The sequence below is a fragment of the Vanessa cardui genome, chromosome 12 (assembly GCF_905220365.1).
Source record: "Vanessa cardui chromosome 12, ilVanCard2.1, whole genome shotgun sequence".
NCBI classification, from domain to species: Eukaryota; Metazoa; Arthropoda; class Insecta; order Lepidoptera; family Nymphalidae; genus Vanessa; species Vanessa cardui.
Window position 1 is genome coordinate 1228126 of NC_061134.1, and position 19145 is coordinate 1247270.

A 19145-nucleotide genomic window follows, 5' to 3' on the forward strand; every position below is an offset into this window, starting at 1 on the left:
ATTACTCTGAACAAAGCGCTCCAGCCTCCACTGTGTTACAAAATTCATAAGATTTTCATTAATAAAATATATAGTTAAAATAATAAAATAATCAAAGAACAAATTTTTAGTTTTAATATTACGTATTTTCTGTTTCTATTAAATAAGTACAATTGTCAATAATTTTAAATATAGAACACAATTTAAAAAAAGTTATCGATTCGTTACATCATAAGTTATTAGAACAGGTACGAATTAATACATTTAAATATAATTTGGAATTAAAATTCAACGTTTAAATTTATAATCTCACTATTTTACATAAGATATTATACATGAACAACATGTTTATACAGCGATTGACTAAAGAAGACTTATATATAAGATTTAAAAAAAAAAATTATTCGATAAAACTAACTTTATTCTTGGTATAGTTCTAACATAAATATAAATTGCGTATTTTCATCGATATTGTAAACTAGCTCGTTGAGATTCCTAGTTTATAGCTGGCATTATTATTTACTATCTCTTTCTAATGTATAAAAAAAAAAGGATAAAGAATCAGTACCAAATTATTATATACTCTGTCCACCGGGTTATTCGATTATTAACTCGGTAACGGAATCGATATGTAAGATTGATTATCGATTTATGTTGTATGATCATGTGATTATTTATGTTGTAAGTAAATTGAGATAACACATATTTACATATGAAATAAATATTGATAATTTGGGTTAGCGCAGTTAATTCGTTTGTGATCGATTTTACGAATTTTGCCGATGTAGTATAGTAATAAAACAGTGAAGTATAATAAAATAAAATAATTTATACATTTAGAACTAGCGCGCACTGGTAACTTTTGTCACGGTGACTGTTTCGTCACTCTTTTCGAGTCCATGTATATGTATGGAGGTGCGCGCACGTTACGACGTGACATTTGTGTCTGCATCTGTACATATTCACGAACTTGACAAGAGTGACGAAACAGTCACCGTGACAAAAGTTACCAGTGCGCGCTAGTTGTAACGAATATTAAAAATCTGTAAACGAAACAAAACGACCTTTTCAGAATTATATTAAAATAAGAATAACAACAAAAACTAGTACAAAAGATCACTTGGCTATGTTTTGTTCTTTTATGTTATTATATATTTGTAAAAATTCACAAATTGTTGTTCTTATTGTTGTTGTTTCTTTCGTCTGCTCAGATGTGGGTATTTTCTTTTGGATTTGATTTGTACAACTAACATTACATCAAATTAGCCTCTTAAATAAAATATACATATTAATGATGGATCTTTAAAATTACGCAACAAATTTTGATGCGGTTGTTTTAATAGATAGATTGATCCAAGAGGAAGGTTTATATTTATAATACATTGTAATACATTTTGCAGTGTATTTAGTATCAGCATTACACCCGTGCTAAGCCGGGCGGGTCGCTAGTTAATTTATTAAAATAAAAACTAGTCGAGGTAACGTTTGCCTTGTAAAATATAGATTAAAAATGACAAGCTATAAACTAGAAAATGTAAAATAACGCAGTGCCAATGGCTGTGCTTAAATAATATGTATACCCGACTGAAGCGTGAACAAACTATAAAAGCTAATAAATTACACTAATATTTATAGTAACACGGTTTTAAATATGAATATTGCATAAAAGGTAATTAGTTAAACAATGCCGTCTCCTTCTTACGTTCGACAAATCAATGATGCAAGAAAGAGAGAAAACGATGTTTAACAAAACTCTCTAAACAAACTGCACGTAAGCCCGTTAAAATGTTAAGAAAATCAGTAGATATTCGCAAATATGAAACGCCAACCGTGTATTAAAACGTTATATACACTTACCCAGTAGATGGTAGGTACTTATGATTTCTTTATTACATTGTACAAAATATAAATAAATGTCACAACAAGCTCAATTTATAATACATATATATGTACTGATGTAATATAGATTGACAGTGGACTTCCGGCAATCTGACATTGAAAATTTTTTTGTCAATCTTCGCTTTTGAAGATTACTTGCATCGCTGTATTTTTAAATTTAAAATATTGAGTTTCTTGCCGGTTCTTCTTGGTAAAACCTAATTTCCGAACCGGTGGTAGCTTCACTTAATTCACTGTATATATTTTGATGAGAATTGTTGCAAATTGAGATCGACACAGTACGACTCGTGTGACGTCACGGCAAGGAAGATATTCTACTATTTTCTTAAAGGCATGGGCGACATCTCTTATCCGAAAGGTATGGATTTCAATGTCGAAATCCGATTTCTGAAGTCACCCTGTCTTTGTTTAAATTTACGATATACGGTGAGAAAAAGTTTAAGCTTATATGATATCAAAAATAGCTTTATCTCTTTCTCACATAAAGGTTATCGTAAAGTTAAAAAGAGACAGGACGAACGTTTCACCAAGAGTGAATAATTCTTTGTCATAATTATGATGTTGTTTACGTAATGTACATTATATCAGACGAAGACTACAAACAGATGTTCCTAGTTACTTTCTATATTCAGTAAATAACATATACATAAATATATATTTCCCTTCGAGTGCAATAAATAATTTTATCCAGCGATGTGATGTCATAACAACATACATATATGAAATTATTCTATTCGAAATTACAAAATGTAACTATATGTGTGTGTGTGTGTCTGTGTGTGCGTGCGAGGCTTACGATCATACTCTCTGGATCTCGAACAGCTTCACGTCGGTGTCGTACCATATGGGCGGGTCCACGTTACTGGAAACAGACACCAATATATATAACTACATAGTTTTAGTGTAGTTTACGTTATTCTTTATTGCTTTTTTTTTATTGTATAGGTTGGCGGACGAGCATATGGACCACCTGATGGTAAGTGGTCACCATCACCCATAGACAATGACGCTGTAAGAAATATTAACTATTCCTTACATCGTCAATGTGCCACCAACCTTGGGAACTAAGATGCTATGTCCCTTGTGCCTGTAGTTACACTGTACACCACACAGTGAAATAAATATAACAAAGATATGACCTTGATATAAGAGGCGTACAATTTCGGCGACCTTATCGCTACATAGCGATCTCTTCCAGGCAACCAACGGTGTAGGATAGGTCATAGAAACTAAGGTGGGTGGTGCTGTACTAATACATACAAATACATAAACGGAGAAATGCTGTTAGGATTTTTGCCACAAATTTATACAGTAGTTCATATTTGTATATGTTTAAGAATTTAATGTTAAAATTAATTCTTATTCTTATTTTATACTAAATTTTATATTTAATTGATTTCAGTGTATGTAATGTAAATGTACTTATTATAATTTGTAACTACATACTACATATAAAACAAAGTCCCCCGACTGCATCCGTCTGTCTGTAACTCCAAAACTACTGAACGGATTTACATGCGGTTTTCACGAGTATATAGAGGGATTCATAAAGTATATAATATATTAAGGTTTTAGTGTAAATAAGTTGAAGTTGAAATAAAAAAGTTGAAAGACAATTGTTAAACATGTCGGAAAAAAGCAACAAAAAAAAATAAATAAAAAAACTAATGTCCACCCGTGCGAAGCCGGAACTAGCCGCTAGTTAGTAGACCTCGCTTCACATTGAACGTATTAACTAATATTTGGTTCTGATATGATGTAGTTTTCTAGCTGCCAAGTTCGGGATTTCGAACCGGTGATAACTTTAAACGTAAAATAATTCTGTGAAATTACGTTACGAAAGTTCTCGCAAAAGCCTATATGGATATTGTATTTCGATTGGTTAAATCGCTTGATTGAGAGACAAAGCCCATAGCTTTTTAAGGACTTGTTCTGGGATTTCAGCCTAAGGTCTCAGGATCGGCTGCCTAGGACCAAAACGAATACGATCTGGAGTACATACAGAGCCGGATTTAAAGGTGTGGAGGCCCCGGGCCACAAAGCAGTGAGGGCCCTAGACAAACAGAAGCGTGAACACCCTAATAATTATATTATTATTAATTAATTAGTTTTTTTTTTATTTCAATCAGTAATCTATGAATTGTTTCGTATTTGTATCGGTAACTTTTAAAATATTAAATAGTAACATTATTATAATTTGACTATATCTCAGTATTTGTTAACTTGCTGAAAACTGTGGCCCCCTCTCATGTGGAGGCCCCAGGGCAGTTGCCCCGGTTGCCCTCCCCTAAATACGGCCCTGAGTCCATACCGTATGTATATGACGCCCCACATGTAGGTGCGGAACCAGGCCGCCGTGCCCGCGTTGGCCTGGTACTTGCGGATGAGGATGGGGTGCGGCACCGGCAGCAGCCCCACCAGCGTGCCGTGCTGCAGGAAGCGCAGGATCTCCGACTCGTCCGTCAGCCCCCTGGAGCGGACATAGTATTGTTGTCGACCATCATCTCCTGAGCAAAAATACTTTCAATGCCAAAAAAATATCAACTTGTCTATCGGTTGTTTATGGATAGCGCTAATCATTCTTAATCGGAACATTTGTTTTTACTAGATATTTTTTTTTATAGTGGGCAATATCAAATAAATAAAAATAAATTTACCTAATCTATTTAAATATAACTCGGGGACAGGACTGTAGTGTATTATATGAGGTAGTGCATAAATAAATACGGACAAGCCTACGCGTAAGGCGAGCAATAGTGGGGGGTACGGCCATTGGCCATATCATAATCAGTTAGTTCGCCGTACGAGCAAGACGTGTCCGTTATAAATCGAACTGTGTTGTTTCATTATTAACCACGTGTCTAATAGTGACCTGTACAAGGACAATCGTCAAGGCCTTCGTATGACGCGTGGCGCGAGCACTCACTTGTCGATGCAGATCTTCTCGACCTGCGGCACGAGCACCTGCAGCAGGCGCATGATGGTCTGCAGCGGCAGCCGCCCGCGCCAGCTCGCCACCCACTCGCCGCTCGGCCGCCACTCCGCCTCCGCCAGGCCCCCGCCGGCGCCCCCGCCGGGCCCCCGGGCCCCGCCCACGTGCGCCACGCGCGCGCGCTCGGGGCTGCGGTCCTCGCCGTCGCCGTCGCGCCGCGGCAGCAGCTGCTCGCGCGCCGGCGGGTGCGCCGACTCGCGCTCCGTCATCGTCGCGATCGCTGCGGGCGAGCGGACACGCGGCAATCAATCACGTTTGCCAAATATGTCGAGGTCATATATATATGTAAGTCTCGGTCATGGTTGGCTATAACCGAGGTGTGTTCAAAAAGTATCGCAAATTTTGAATTTTCGCGGGTTACGTATATTCGAATTTCGATCCTTTTGTGGCTTTATGTTGGTTCTCATGTCTCTCACTTATGCCGACAAGCTCTGCCATTATAAATGTTTATTTAATTGTTGACAGCTGCTTTACTTGCACGTGTTTTGGATCGTCTTCGATTTGTACCCATTAAAAAAATGGATCAAAGAACCTGTATCAAATTTGTTTGAAAAAAGAAATTAAGTACGCGGATGCATTCCGAGTATTGACTATGGCATACGGATAAGCTACCTTGGACCGAAGCAACGTTTATCGCTGGTACAAAATGTTCTCAGAAGGCCGAAAAGATGTGAACGACGAAGAGCGTGCCGGACGACCGACGAAAAAATTAATGAAGTGGAGAAAATGATATTGGCCAATCGTCGAATCACTGTTAGAGAGGTTGCTGAGGATCTAAACATATCAATGGCTTGTGCCATTCGATTTTTATCAATGATTTTGCGTGAAATGGCTCGCGGCGAAATTCGTACCAAAATTGCTTAATTGCGACCAAAAACAGCATCGCATGATCATTGCTAATGAAATGTTGGACTCTGTCCGCGACGACCCAAATTTGCTCCAGAGGGTCATAACTGGTGATGAATCGTGGGTTATGGTTATGACGTGGAAACCAAAGCTCAATCATCTCAATGGAAGCTGCCGCACGAACCAACACCGAAAAAAAGAGCGCCAATTTCGATCGAATGTGAAAGTTTTGCTGACAGTTTTCTTCGATTGCAAGGGCGTGGTGCATCATGAGTTCTTGACACAGTCAAGACAACGGTCAATAAGGAATATTACTTGCAAGTTATGGGCGAAGCAATCCGCCAGAAACGCCCGGATTTGTGGAAGAACAAAAATTGGCTTTTGCACCACTTTCACCATCGTAGCTTGTGCGCGACTTTTTGGTCAAAAACAACACACTAATGATGCCGCAGACAACGTATTCCCCAGATCTGGCCTCTGTGGCTTTTTCTTGTTCCCTAAACTGAAGAGGCCCATGAAGGGATGACGTTACGCTACGCTTGGCGTTATAAAGACGGCATCGAAGGAGGAGCTTAGAAAGATAAAAAAAATGATTTTTTGAAGTGCTTCGAAGATTGGAAAAACCGTTGGCACAAGTGTATAATATCTCATGGGGATTACTTTGAAGGGGACAAAATAGGTATTCATGAATAAATAAATACAACAACAAACAACAACAACAACAACAGCCTGTAAATTCCCACTGCTGGGCTAAAGGCCTCCTCTCCCTTTGAGGAAAAGGTTTGGAACATATTCCACCACGCTGTTCCAATGCGCGTTGGTGGAATACACACGTGGCAGAATTTCTATGAAATTTGTCACATGCAGGTTTCCTCACGATGTTTTCCTTCACCGCTGAGCACGAGATGAATTATAAAGACAAATTAAGCACATGAATCAGCGGTGCTTGCCTGGGTTTGAATCCGCAATCATCGGTTAAGATGCACGCGTTCTAACCACTGAGCCATCTCGACTCTATAATAATAAATAATTTAAAATAAATAATTTTTGAAAAAACACAAAATTCGCGACACTTTGTGAACACACCTCGTTACGAGTACTTAAGTATCGCATGATCACCTGGCGTGTCGGGCAGCGTGGCGTTGAGCGTGCCGGGCTCGGCGGGCTGCGCGGGGCGCGAGCCCTCCATGGCGGCCTCGGGCACGCAGTCGGCGCTGCGGGAGCGCGGCAGCGCGTCGCCGGCGGCGGGCTGCGCGCGCGCGGCCGCCAGCGAGCGCGCGATGGCGGCGTGCTCGTGCGGCAGGTTGGCCAGCGCGTGGAACACGCCGCGCTTGCGGATGATGGTGTACACCAGGTTGGAGTTCCCTGCCACGCGCGCTCCGATAAACATTCCCGTCTCGTGTGAGCTAAACCGTGCTACCAGCTAGCGCCTACCGTCGAACTGGTACTGGATCATGTTGTTGAACATCTCGAGGAGGAAGAAGACGAGGTGGTGGTGGTGGGGTCTCGAGAACAGGAACCACGGCGTGCTGAAAGCCTCGAGCAGGTGCAGCAGCTTCGTCGACGACACCATCGAGAGAGTCTTCAGGTACGGTGACACTGAAATATCGTTTGAAATTTTTCTAAATGAATCTATTATATAGACTTGGTGGTAGGGCTTTGTGCAAGCCCGTCTGGGTAGGTACCACCCACTCATCAGTTATTCTACCGCCAAATACCAATACTCGGTATTGTTGTGTTCCAGTCTGAAGGGTGAGTGAGCCAGTGTAACTACAGGCACAAGGGACATAACATCTTAGTTTCCAAGGTTGGTGACGCATTGACGATTTAAGGAATACTTAATATTTCTTACAGCGTCAATGTCTATGGGCGATGGTGACCACTTACCATCAGGTGGCCCATATGCTCGTCCGCCAACCTATACCATAAAGAAAAGAAAATAAAGAGACAAAAAGGATACTGTTCTATTTAAAGTGGTACCGTTGACGAGAATCGTGAGCAGGCAGTCGAATAGCGGCTGCAGCCTCTGGTGGCCGGTCGTGATGATCTTGTGGAAGACGACGACGAGGAGGTCCGCGTGGGTGCCCGTGAACACGGGGATGTCCATGGGCACGGTGGCGGTGTACGGCTTGTTGAGGCGCACGCCGAAGTTCCTCTCGCCGGAGAGCAGCAGCAGGATGAACACGCCGATGTGCATTAACCCCACGCGAGCTGAGACATGTTCTTTCATAAGTTACCATACCAGCTGGGCCCGCGACTTCAACAACAACAACAACAACAACAACAACAACCTGTAAATTCCCACTGCTGGGCTAAAGGCCTCCTCTCCCTTCGAGGAGAAGGTTTGGAACATATTCCACCACGCTGTTCCAATGCGGGTTGGTGGAATACACATGTGGCAGAATTTCTATGAAAATTTGTCACATGCAGGTTTCCTCACGATGTTTTCCTTCACCGCTGAGCACGAGATGAATTATAAAGACAAATTAAGCACATGAATCAGCGGTGCTTGCCTGGGTTTGAACCCGCAATCATCGGTTAAGATGCACACGTTCTAACCAGCTGGGCCCGCAACTTCGTGCGTGTTTAAATTTAACAACAAAATTGCTGTTGAAGCCTAAGTTACTCCTCATTACATCAGCTCCCAGTGAAAGTCTCGTCAAAATCGGTCGAGATATTCCAGACATTAGCCGAGCCAATAAAGAGACATAAAAATTTTGTAAACGTCATTTTGTTTTATATACCTTGAATATATACACATACACACACACACACATACACACGTACAGATAAGGTACTTGTTACGTCTAGTACGTTGTACTCACACTGGTCGGCGCGTGAATCGTTCAGGTGGTACAGTATCGGCACCAGAACTTCGAGAACGTCACTGCTTTTCAGGACGTAGTACATGAATTTCTAAGAACAAGAAACGTTATTAGGAAAGGCGTTTTAATTTATCCAAGATATGCAAGTATTTTCTATCATCATCATCATCATGATCTATTAGCACCCCCCGTCCCACCGTTACCATCGTCGCCACCATGACGAGGAATAGCGGTACCTTCCGGGAACTGGTGAATGAATAAATGAACTGAATCTATCATCATTATCTTCAAATTCAATTCGGTTCAAACTATAAATTCTACTAATTTTTAACGTTAAATTGGAAGGTGACAATCCCCAAAATGTGTCGGACATTTATAGATAAATAACTTTAACTTAATCGATTTATAAAAATTGGCCATAAATATCCCAAAATTACTTTTGGAAATACTCAAAAAGATTTCACAATAAATGTCAAAGTTTAGTATTTACAGAATGCTTTCTCAGAAATCGAAAGTCGGATAGCAGAACCAGTTTTTCTCTGAGAGTCTAAAACACATACCTTGTTGTAGTCACACATCTTCCAAAACAAGACCAGTAGTTCCTGATGTAAGGCCACCTTCTTGCTTGAGTTGGGGAGGTAGGTCTGCTGAAGAGGATTATTGAGGAGTCTCGTCACTCCCCGTAGGGCGAACTGGAAGTCTTCGTCCCGGTGGATACGGGAGAGGTAGTTGATGAACAGGTTATCAGGAAGCCGCTAGAGGAATTGATAATGATAATCCTTGAAACTTTACCATTCAAGAATAATATTGGCAAAATTTGTCTAGTACTTTTTTTGTGCAGTGCATATCGTTTATTATTAAACAGTATGTAAAACGATGCTTAGTGGTCACCAGCGCGTATAAATAGTAACAGTTGACACTTATACTTATTGACCATCCATTTGATCGTCAATATGCTATCAATCTTAGGATCTTAGATGTTTGTGTTGCTTGATTTCCTAAAACTTCACTAAATTCTAAACTATGACGACCTCCGTGGTCGAGTGGTATGTACACTGGTTTTCATGGGTACGCCACTCCGAGGTACCGGGTTCGATTCCCGGCCAAATCAATGATTACCATTAGTTATCTATGTTGTCTTGGGTCTGTGGTTCCGTCGTTACTTCTGATTTTCCATAACAAAAGTGCTTTAGCTACTTACATTGGGATCAGAGTAATGTATGTGATGTTGTCTCATATTTATTTATTTAACTTCACTCTTTAAAAACTAATTATTTCAATACAAAAGGTTCAATAAAAGTATATTTTTAAATACCTCGTCAGAATCCTCGGTGACGACATTACTCGTGTCGTGGTCCAACGTTACGATCAAAACTTGGAGCGCTACCTGCAAGGAACGTGAATAAACAATATAAATAAATATAAGTGAAAGTATAGAAGTATCTGAGTTTTAGTAAGAAACTATTACTCGGTAGCATGTTCGAGGCAATTGTCGAAAAAACTTAACAAATGTCGATTTAGGAAATTAAATTTTATTCTATTTAAAAAAAGTAATTTATTCATAAGGTGGGTTACAATAATAAAATAAAAATAATAATAATAAGCATTCATTTCAGATTAATAATTAATCCATATACAAATAAAACTATTATAAACAAATAACGTGTTAGTAGCAAAAATAAATGTATAAAATTAAAATCTGGATTTGTGTTACATTTATTTAGTTTAAAACTAGCCAATGAAAAAAGACAAAACAAATAACAAAGAATTTACGGCATCCTGTGAGCCCCGGTTCTAAAAAAGATGTTTAGTAGAGGGAGCATGAAGCTGTACCCAGCGATAAATCAGTGGGGAATTCCATCGGCCGACCAACGCCAGAAAACGGATTTCTTTAAGTTACTACGTTACTACTACGTCTTATTACTTTATTAATTTACTAAGTAAACAGATTTTGTAGGCACGGTTAAAGAGTAGCGAAACTAAAGAGCTTCATTCAAATTAAACATCTCGTATGTACCTCAACCAAAGGCTCCAAGGTGTCAGCGAACAGCAAGTGATTGTAGGGCAGGCCGAGCCCCACCGGGTCGTACGAGCACACCGTGTTGAGCAGCGACGTGAACAGGGGCAACGCGTGACGGTTCTCGGGACTCGTTAAGTATCTGGTGAAAGACTCTCCATGACAATGATGACAAAAGAATAAGAGTTCTTCTTGTCGTCAAGATATATAACCATCCAACCATATATAACTATATTTTTACACAGCTCTTTGTATAAGTGTGTTTAGCTCAATTTTTCTATGAAACTCGCTATATAAAAAACATATGGCGTTTAGGGGGGGGATTTCCGACGTGTAAACACATATAATAACATATGTCGATATAATAACATACAAGTGAGTGTTACAGTTGTATTTCACCATAGAAGAATTAAAGAATCTAATTCGATCCGTAATAAATAATTAAGACACCTGCTGAAAAAAAATTGTTCAATTTATTTGGCGATCAAGGGGCTTATGTCTTTATTATACTTATTTCCCCTCGAAAGTTGTTTGATAAACATATATATAACATGATAAGACGGCAAATGAGTGCCGTTCGAGTGGGCTACTGACGCGATCCACTTGTTGTGGTGCGCGGCGGCGAGCGCGGCGGGCTTGTACACGGTCTCGCTGCAGCACGTGAGCAGCAGGCGCAGCAGCTCGGCGCGCGCCGCCTCGTGCGCCGCGCTGCGCGCCGGGCTGCGCGCGAAGCCCACGCCGCCCGCCCAGATGTACTCGCAGCTGTCCAGCGACGACAGCTCCTCCGCGCGCTCCTGCCGCCGACATATGTATAGGTTGGCGGACGAGCATATGGGCCACCTGATGGTAAGTGGTCACCATATCACCCATAGACAATGACGCTGTGAGAAATATTAACTGTTCCTTACATCGTCACTGCGCCACTAACCTTGGGAACTGAGATGTTATGTCCCTTGTGCCTGTAGTTACACTGGCTCACTCACCCTTCAAACCGGAACACAACAATACTGACTACTGTTATTTGGCGGTAGAATAACTGATGAGTGGGTGGTACCTACCCAGACGGGCTCGCACAAAGCCCTACCACCAAGAATTATTTAGACATCCGTTAGCGACCTCTCTATTCTTACTTAAAACCATTACTGTAACTCCTTATTCTAAGTAATTATACTTATGTATAGTACGACACAAATTAGACGTAGCTTCGGAAAATGCAATGGAATTAATGCCGATTTACACGACCAATAGAAATAGCTCCATATCGCGCCATTCGACGCTATTCGTCGCTATAGATTCACGCGTCAGAGAAAGCTAGTGCATGTCAATCGACGCGTCAAATTGACGAATATATTAGGTCATATGATATTATAAGCTATTACGTTTGTGTAAAGATCATATTCGCATGAAAAATAAATTTTGATATTTTTGGGATAGCGTACTCAATTCGGATGTGATCGGTTTTACGAATTTTGTCGATGCGACATCTAAGTTGTGTCGTACTATACGTCAGTCTAAAATATTAAGATCCTGGAGTAGACCTTATTTATTTTGGTTCGAAACAAACAATTAAAGGTATATTTTTTAGTCACATTAAAATATGTAAAATGAGCCTTATTCATAAAGAATGAAGATGAACTAGGACGAAAAAACTCACTGGCCCCGATCTTTTCGTGCTCACGACTGTGAAGTCTGGACAAAAGAGGAGATCCTGTAAATAGAATGACATTATAAAATTTATTTAACCTTCAACTCGTATCAGATATGTTCTATCCAAAGAGCAGATATTTCAATCAATATCTGAGCTCAAAGGATCAGAAATATAAACAACATACACAGATAGCATTGATGAGCGATTGTGCTAGTGGTACGGAATCATTCTCAGAAGCAGCCGGCAACGACGACCAGAAGAAGCTGTGCCATTCGGGTTCCTCCAGCATATAAGGCAGGACACGCGTCAGCAATCGTGAACAATTCAAAGCTACAAGAAAATATTACATATCATCAATTCAAGTTTATGTGTTTTTAGTGATAATTTTTCTTCTAAGACTATCATCTATTTTGAATTTTTTTTCACCAACTTATACATTTTTTTTGGTTTTACAAATAAATACAACTTGAGCTAAATTATAAATTATAAGAAGATAACAGTTAACTCATAATGTTTAAACAATTTTAAAATAATTATTAAGTTATTAATAAAAGTTTTTAACAATATAGGGCCAGTATGTGAACTCTGAGGCACATCCGAGTTATTCTTATTGATTGACTTATTCTTTTAGAAAATGATACTTAATTAATAATAATAATAATAATAATTTATTTATTCTCTCCCACATTACATATATTACAGTTTAAACGTATCTTAATAATAAGTACAATAATGTGTGGGAGACAGGAGCCCAAACTAGGTTGCCCTGTGCTAAGGGTCTCCTGGCTCCACCTCTAGGATATCAACAATTTGTTATATAAAATTACATGTAATATGAAAAAGACCAAACATGATATAGACATTGTAAATTATGAAATAAAGACAAATAAAATGAAAAGTAATTTATGTTCGTGACTTTGTTGTATGTGTGCGCGCATCTGCGAATTTCCGTGTATGTGTATGTGTATGTGCGTGCGTGTGTGTGTGTGTGCGTGCGTGTGTGTGCGTGTGTGTGTGTGTGTGTGCGTGTGTGTGTGTGTGTGTGTGAGTTAGTCGGATCGTGGTTATGTATAGCCATTACATTATTATTTTTTCTGTCTCGTCATAGTCAAGTGTTAATAGCCAATCAGTTAGTTTTTTCTTACATGAGAATTTAATTAAATTTGAGATTGTAAGTATTCTATTTATCTTATTATACAGCCTTCCTACTTTAAAATTATAAAATTTTTGGGCAAAAAAAGTTTGAACTCTTTGAGTTTCACAGACCTCATAAGATCTTCTTGAGTCAACTGTATCTATTTGTGATGTATTTATCATTGAGTGTTTTTTTAAAATCATATTTTGTATGTAAAGTTTTCTGACAGATAGAACATTTGCCTCCTTATATACATTTACAGTTGGGAATAAGCGAGGCTTAGAGAGAGCTACTTTAAGCAACATTCTTTGAGCTCTTTCCACTTCAATTATGAGCGTTTTATTCGAGCTGCCCCAAACTGATATGCAATATGCTATTAAAGATTGGCATAATGATATATAAACAGTCTTGACGAGTCTCCAGTCAGCGATATTTCTTAAATTTTTAAAGATATAAGTGAGTTTTCTAATTTTTTGACTTATTTGCATTAAATGCCCTTTAAAGGTGAGGTTCTGATCGATTGTAACACCTAAGTATTTAGTTTGATCGGTTCTGTTAATCATGGGACAGTTACATGTAATGTGATTTTTTTGATTGCAGGAATGAGCTATTAATTCATGTAGAATTTTATTACGGTAGGTGTTGCGTATAAAAAAGGTTATGTATTGAGTTTTTTGTGGATTAAGCGTGAGAGTGTTTAAAGCCATCCAGTGATTAACCGTATTAAAACCCTCTTGTGCTAATAAAAATACCTCATTCCATGTTTTACCATGAAATGTAAGAGTGGTGTCATCGGCGTATGATATTATTTTACACTTGCTTAGATTAAGGTTACAAAGCTCATTTATATAGCACAGAAATAGAGTTGGGCCTAAAATGCTGCCTTGGGGAATCCCATAGGTGATAGGACTCTCATTGCTAATCACATCACCTATTTTAACCTGCTGGGAGCGATCTTGCAAGTAATTTTCAAAAAGTTGTAGCTGTTTACCTCTTATACCTAAAGCTTCTAACTTCTGAACCATTTTATTAAAAGACACCGTATCGAAGGCCTTTTGAAGATCTATAAAAATTGTAAGGCATTTTTCTTTATTGTCTAATTTATCTACAATGTAATTTGTGAGGGAATGAACTGCATCTGATGTTGATTTTCCTTTCCTAAAGCCATATTGTGAATCAGATAGTAATTTTTTATCTTCCAAATATTTCAGAAGCCTACTATTTATAATTTTTTCAAGTAGTTTAGAGAGGGAAGGTAATATCGAAATAGGGCGATAGTTTGATACTATGTTTCTGTCTCCGGATTTGAAAATTGGTTTAACGATGGATTTTTTAAGAGAAATGGGGAATACGCCTTCGGATAAACATCTATTAAATATGTAGGTCAGTGGGGTCACAATAAATTCATTTAAACATTTGAGTACTTTAGAGGAGATGCCATCCCAGCCAGGACTACAGTCTGTTTTTAGGTTGATGATATATCTCCGTATTTCATCTTCAGTAGTATCTAAGAGAACAAATGAACTATTTTTGGTTGATGTACTATGGACGTTGGTTAATGCGGGTGGAAGGTTTAGGGTTATTTTTGTTGCCAGATCTGCACCTATATTCGCAAAGAAAGAATTTATTGAGTTTACTGATTCAAGGGGTGTTTTATTTATATTTAGTAGTTCAAATGGTGGGTTTGTCGTTTTGTTTAAGTGATTAATATTTTTTATTACATTCCAAATTTTTTTATTATTATTTCCAGCTGCTTTAATTTCGTTTCTTTCGTAGTCCCGTTTACATTTTTTTAAAATTTGATTACAGAAATTTCTATAACGTTTGTATGTTATTCTTAGAGTCTCATTATTTACTTCTTTCTTTAATTTGTAGTGCATTCTATCCCTCGTTCTTATACATTTCAGCAAACCTATGGTTATCCAGGGTTTTTTTTATGATTTTACTTCGTGGAAGTTTTTTTGTGAGAGTATTTTTCAAAATAATAGTTTGTAAGAGATCTATAAATATCTTCATGCACTGATCTGGATTTTTATTAATATCATATATACCACTTAAATCTAAGTTTTTGCAATCATTTTTTAATGTTTCAATATTTAATTTATAAGAGTGTTTTATTTTATTATTAATATTATTCGTATTTTTCTTCAAACAAAATAAAATTGGTTCATGATCAGTAATAGCTGTTTTTAAAATAAATGTAAAAGAGGGTAGTTTTGATTTAACAATTGTGTGATCTAAGCAACTGTTCATTCGAGTAGGTTTGTAATATGCCGGGATTAAACCAAAAAATGACAAGATTTCAAGATAATTTGAAGTGTCCTGGGTTAATTCAGCAATATTAATATTAATGTCTCCCATTAATAATATATTTTTATAAGACGAAAGCTGCTTGAGCAAGTTGTGTAGGGATTGGATGAAGTTATCTAGCTGGTGGAAACTAGGGGGTCTGTATATAGCAATTATCACCGTATCTTCATTTATTCTTATCGTTAGGCAATTTGCCTCTAACATGATGGGCTCCTCAACTTTGAAAACAATATTATTGTTTAAAATTACAATGACACCATCATTTTGATTGTAATTAACTGAAGTACTAAAGCTCGTGTAACCCGGGATATTTGGAAGGTTTGTGACGTTAGAAAGCCAGCATTCAGATAATATAATAATGTCACAGTTGAGATTTAATCTCGATAGTAACACATTTAGGCTATTAAAATTTTTATATACGCTTCTGATGTTTTGTTGCAATATTTTAAGATAAGCATTAGGTTTCGAAATTAAGGTATTACAATATTCTGGTTCACAACATATTAAGTCTGTTAATTCAAAACTATCAATATTATTTATATTATGTAAATCTGCCATTGTGCTTTAAAAAATAATATTTTAAGATAATTTAGGGAATTTATGGTGTATCTTAAATTATACTCACAGTAAGCCCGTTTGCGTTGAGTACGAATATAACTGAACAAATTAATTATGAGCATAGACATAAAAGCTGTATATCTACTTACTATAGCATACATTTTTAATATCGATTGACCGTATTGTGTGAATGTGTTAAATAGGTAGAATGAGCATTGTGTTTGTGATATGTTTGTGTGAGTGTGAAATGTGTACATATTTATAAGATTAGTAATAATTAAAATAAAAAGATACAACATTAAGGACCGCGAGTCGCTTAAGTAGTTTGCAAGCGTTTGAGATCTAGTTCGTTTTTTAAACGAATTGAGGGTTCATTTTCTTTTTTGCGTAAAAATATACTACCTGGAGTGGCCCAGCAGAACTTGTAATTATTTTTCGCAGCGAAATCTCTAGCCATGAAATGCAGTCTTTTCATGCTCGGTGTAAGGAAGTCTGATACATAAATTGTTGTTTGAGGTCCATCGAGGCCCAGGTGCATGGTGTTCAGTCTGACACCGTTATTGTCCTTCGTGAGTTGTTTTATCGATCGCAATATTTTATCCTTCGTGCTTACCGTTGAAAATTCCACAATTACGGGTTTAGATGTTTCATTCTTTGAATATCCCCTGTGAATGTTTCGAATTTCCTGAGGGTCGATGTCAACCTTGAGTACATTTCCAAGTGATTTCACAATATCATGCAATTCCTGCGCTTTTTCTGTTTTTGAATTTGGAATATTTCGGATTTCTACACAGGTGGCGCGACTTCTTCTTTCCAGTAATTCAACCTTTTCCTCCAAATTTCTTATTTGTGCTTTGACTTCTAATTTTTCTTGCAGTAGTGAGTCATATTTAATTTTTAATTCATCATATTTTTGGCTCATGAATTCAATTGATGTGGAAATTTGTGAGTTTTGATCTTTGATCATGTTAATAGTACTCAGCAGTGATTCATACTTAGCGTCTTGTGTGGCTGTCCAAGTGGAGAACATATTTTCAAATTTTTTTATAAAATATTCCAAGTCATCTCCCTGCTTACGCTTTAATCTCTGTGATCTTGTTGTTACATTCTGGTCTACAGTTATATCCGGTGAGGATTGAGAATGCTGCAGCATAGTAGTAGGTGTTTTTGGTGGAGAATGTTCAATTGGCATTTTTCAAGTTAATGAATAAATATAAATAATACCTCGTATTTTTCGTTCAAGAGGAGGTCCAAGTACCAGGGCAACAGGATTTCGGAAGCGGTACAAGCAAACGATAGAATCTCGTTGCGCTTGCAGATACTTCGTAGCGTGGTAGGCGTGGCCTTATAAGTTGTAATTCCGAAGCGTAGTGCACAAAAGTACTAGGCGCAGTAATGAGTGTGTACCTCTTGTTTGGTCATGCGCTCCTATTTATTGATCGGATTTATAATGTTTAGTATATGAATATATAAAATTTAACACAATTCACAGTCACAGACACGTGCACTCAGTAAGCTATCCAAAGAGGAAGAGGATTAACATCAACTTCTAGTTTTAAGTCTAGTATAATATATAGCAGGTTGAGAATAATAAAAACAATGTCTATTTTACTTACACCAATATTATTTTTAGGTTTAATGTTTAATCATTAAAAGCGTAAAGTATATCAAACATAGATTCATAGACTAATGAAAATCCAGAGAAAGACATAACTTTTAACTTACAAAAGTATATTTTTTATCTACAAATCTGCATCTTTGAACTCAAAGTATTGTAAAATTATCCTCCTGGTAGTTCAGTTCATAAATAAATGTGTGAATAATGTGTATTAGACAAAATATTAATATACAGATAATATGAAAAAGTGCTAAAATATTTTGAAAATCTACTGACTTATTAGGTTCCTAAATATTTTTATAAGATATTCTAGTTAAACCACTTAAGAACATATATTTTTGGTATGATGTGAAGTTATTTATGACAAGTTAAAGTTACTTATCTTTTCTCATTTGTACGGAATAAGCAATGGATATATAACACATCAAGACTTTAAATTAATTTTGGCATAGGATTTAAGTCACAAGGTACAATACATAAACATATGCTGATCAAAGCTAAATTTAAACTGAAGTGCATAAAATATTCAAGGACATACCTGTTTGTTGTTCACGCTGAGTCCTACAGCTACTATCAACTATTTTCACCAACTTCTCAACAGCCTTGTATACAAGTGTTGCTAAATTATTTGGCGATTCCTCGCGTAACGCACGTATCTCCGCCCCAGGTACCAAAGCAAACACATCTTGTACATTTGTTACAGTCTCTGACCAGAATTGATCCCAAAAACTTTCATCAGCAGCGTCGATAGGCTAAAATTAATAATTTCAATCAATAAACTTCGAAACAATATAACTTGTGTATGACGCTGTTTTATAAATTACCTGAGATTTTGATGTGAGCTGAACGACAGCTTTTCTAAAATTTAATTTCGTATCCGCGTTACCCATTTCTTTTATCAATTTATTTATAAAACAATAAAATCATTTCCAACATACGTCTGCACAAAACAAAATTAAAATGACATTTATGATTTGACAAGTTGGAACTTGACAATATTACTTTAGACTTCGTTTTATCCAAAATAAATTTAATTCAAGAGTGACTTTTAATTGTTTAAAATCATATATTGCGATCGGTTCTCAAATATCGTTATTTTTAATTTTATTAATTAATAGTTAATTAAATTGCTATTTATAAATAAAAATGTTCTAACTATATTTAATATATAATTTAATAAGCATAACAAATACTTGATTGTAATTAAAAATTTTAAAATTAAGTAACAGCCTATTTATGTTATGCTATACAATGGCTTAGTAGTGGGTCATAATTTCATAAATAGTGCGCCTGCATTTGCGGAAATGGCTTACAGAAT

At 37.2% G+C, this 19145-nt stretch overlaps 1 protein-coding gene across 1 annotated transcript; it reads right to left on the reverse strand.

Moving 5' to 3' along the window:
* Positions 1-1451: 1451 nt before the first annotated feature.
* Positions 1452-18791, reverse strand: LOC124534185 (protein HID1). Its single transcript, XM_047109894.1, has 15 exons — positions 18652-18791; positions 18366-18579; positions 12391-12536; positions 12213-12266; positions 11153-11352; positions 10559-10700; positions 9857-9928; positions 9102-9296; positions 8542-8632; positions 7697-7927; positions 7151-7315; positions 6836-7081; positions 4805-5090; positions 4190-4348; positions 1452-2740 (listed from the first exon to the last, which is right to left on the reverse strand). Exons 1-15 carry the CDS (start codon positions 18715-18717, stop codon positions 2677-2679), a joined length of 2331 nt encoding a protein of 776 aa, XP_046965850.1. The 5' UTR covers positions 18718-18791; the 3' UTR covers positions 1452-2676.
* Positions 18792-19145: the final 354 nt, after the last annotated feature.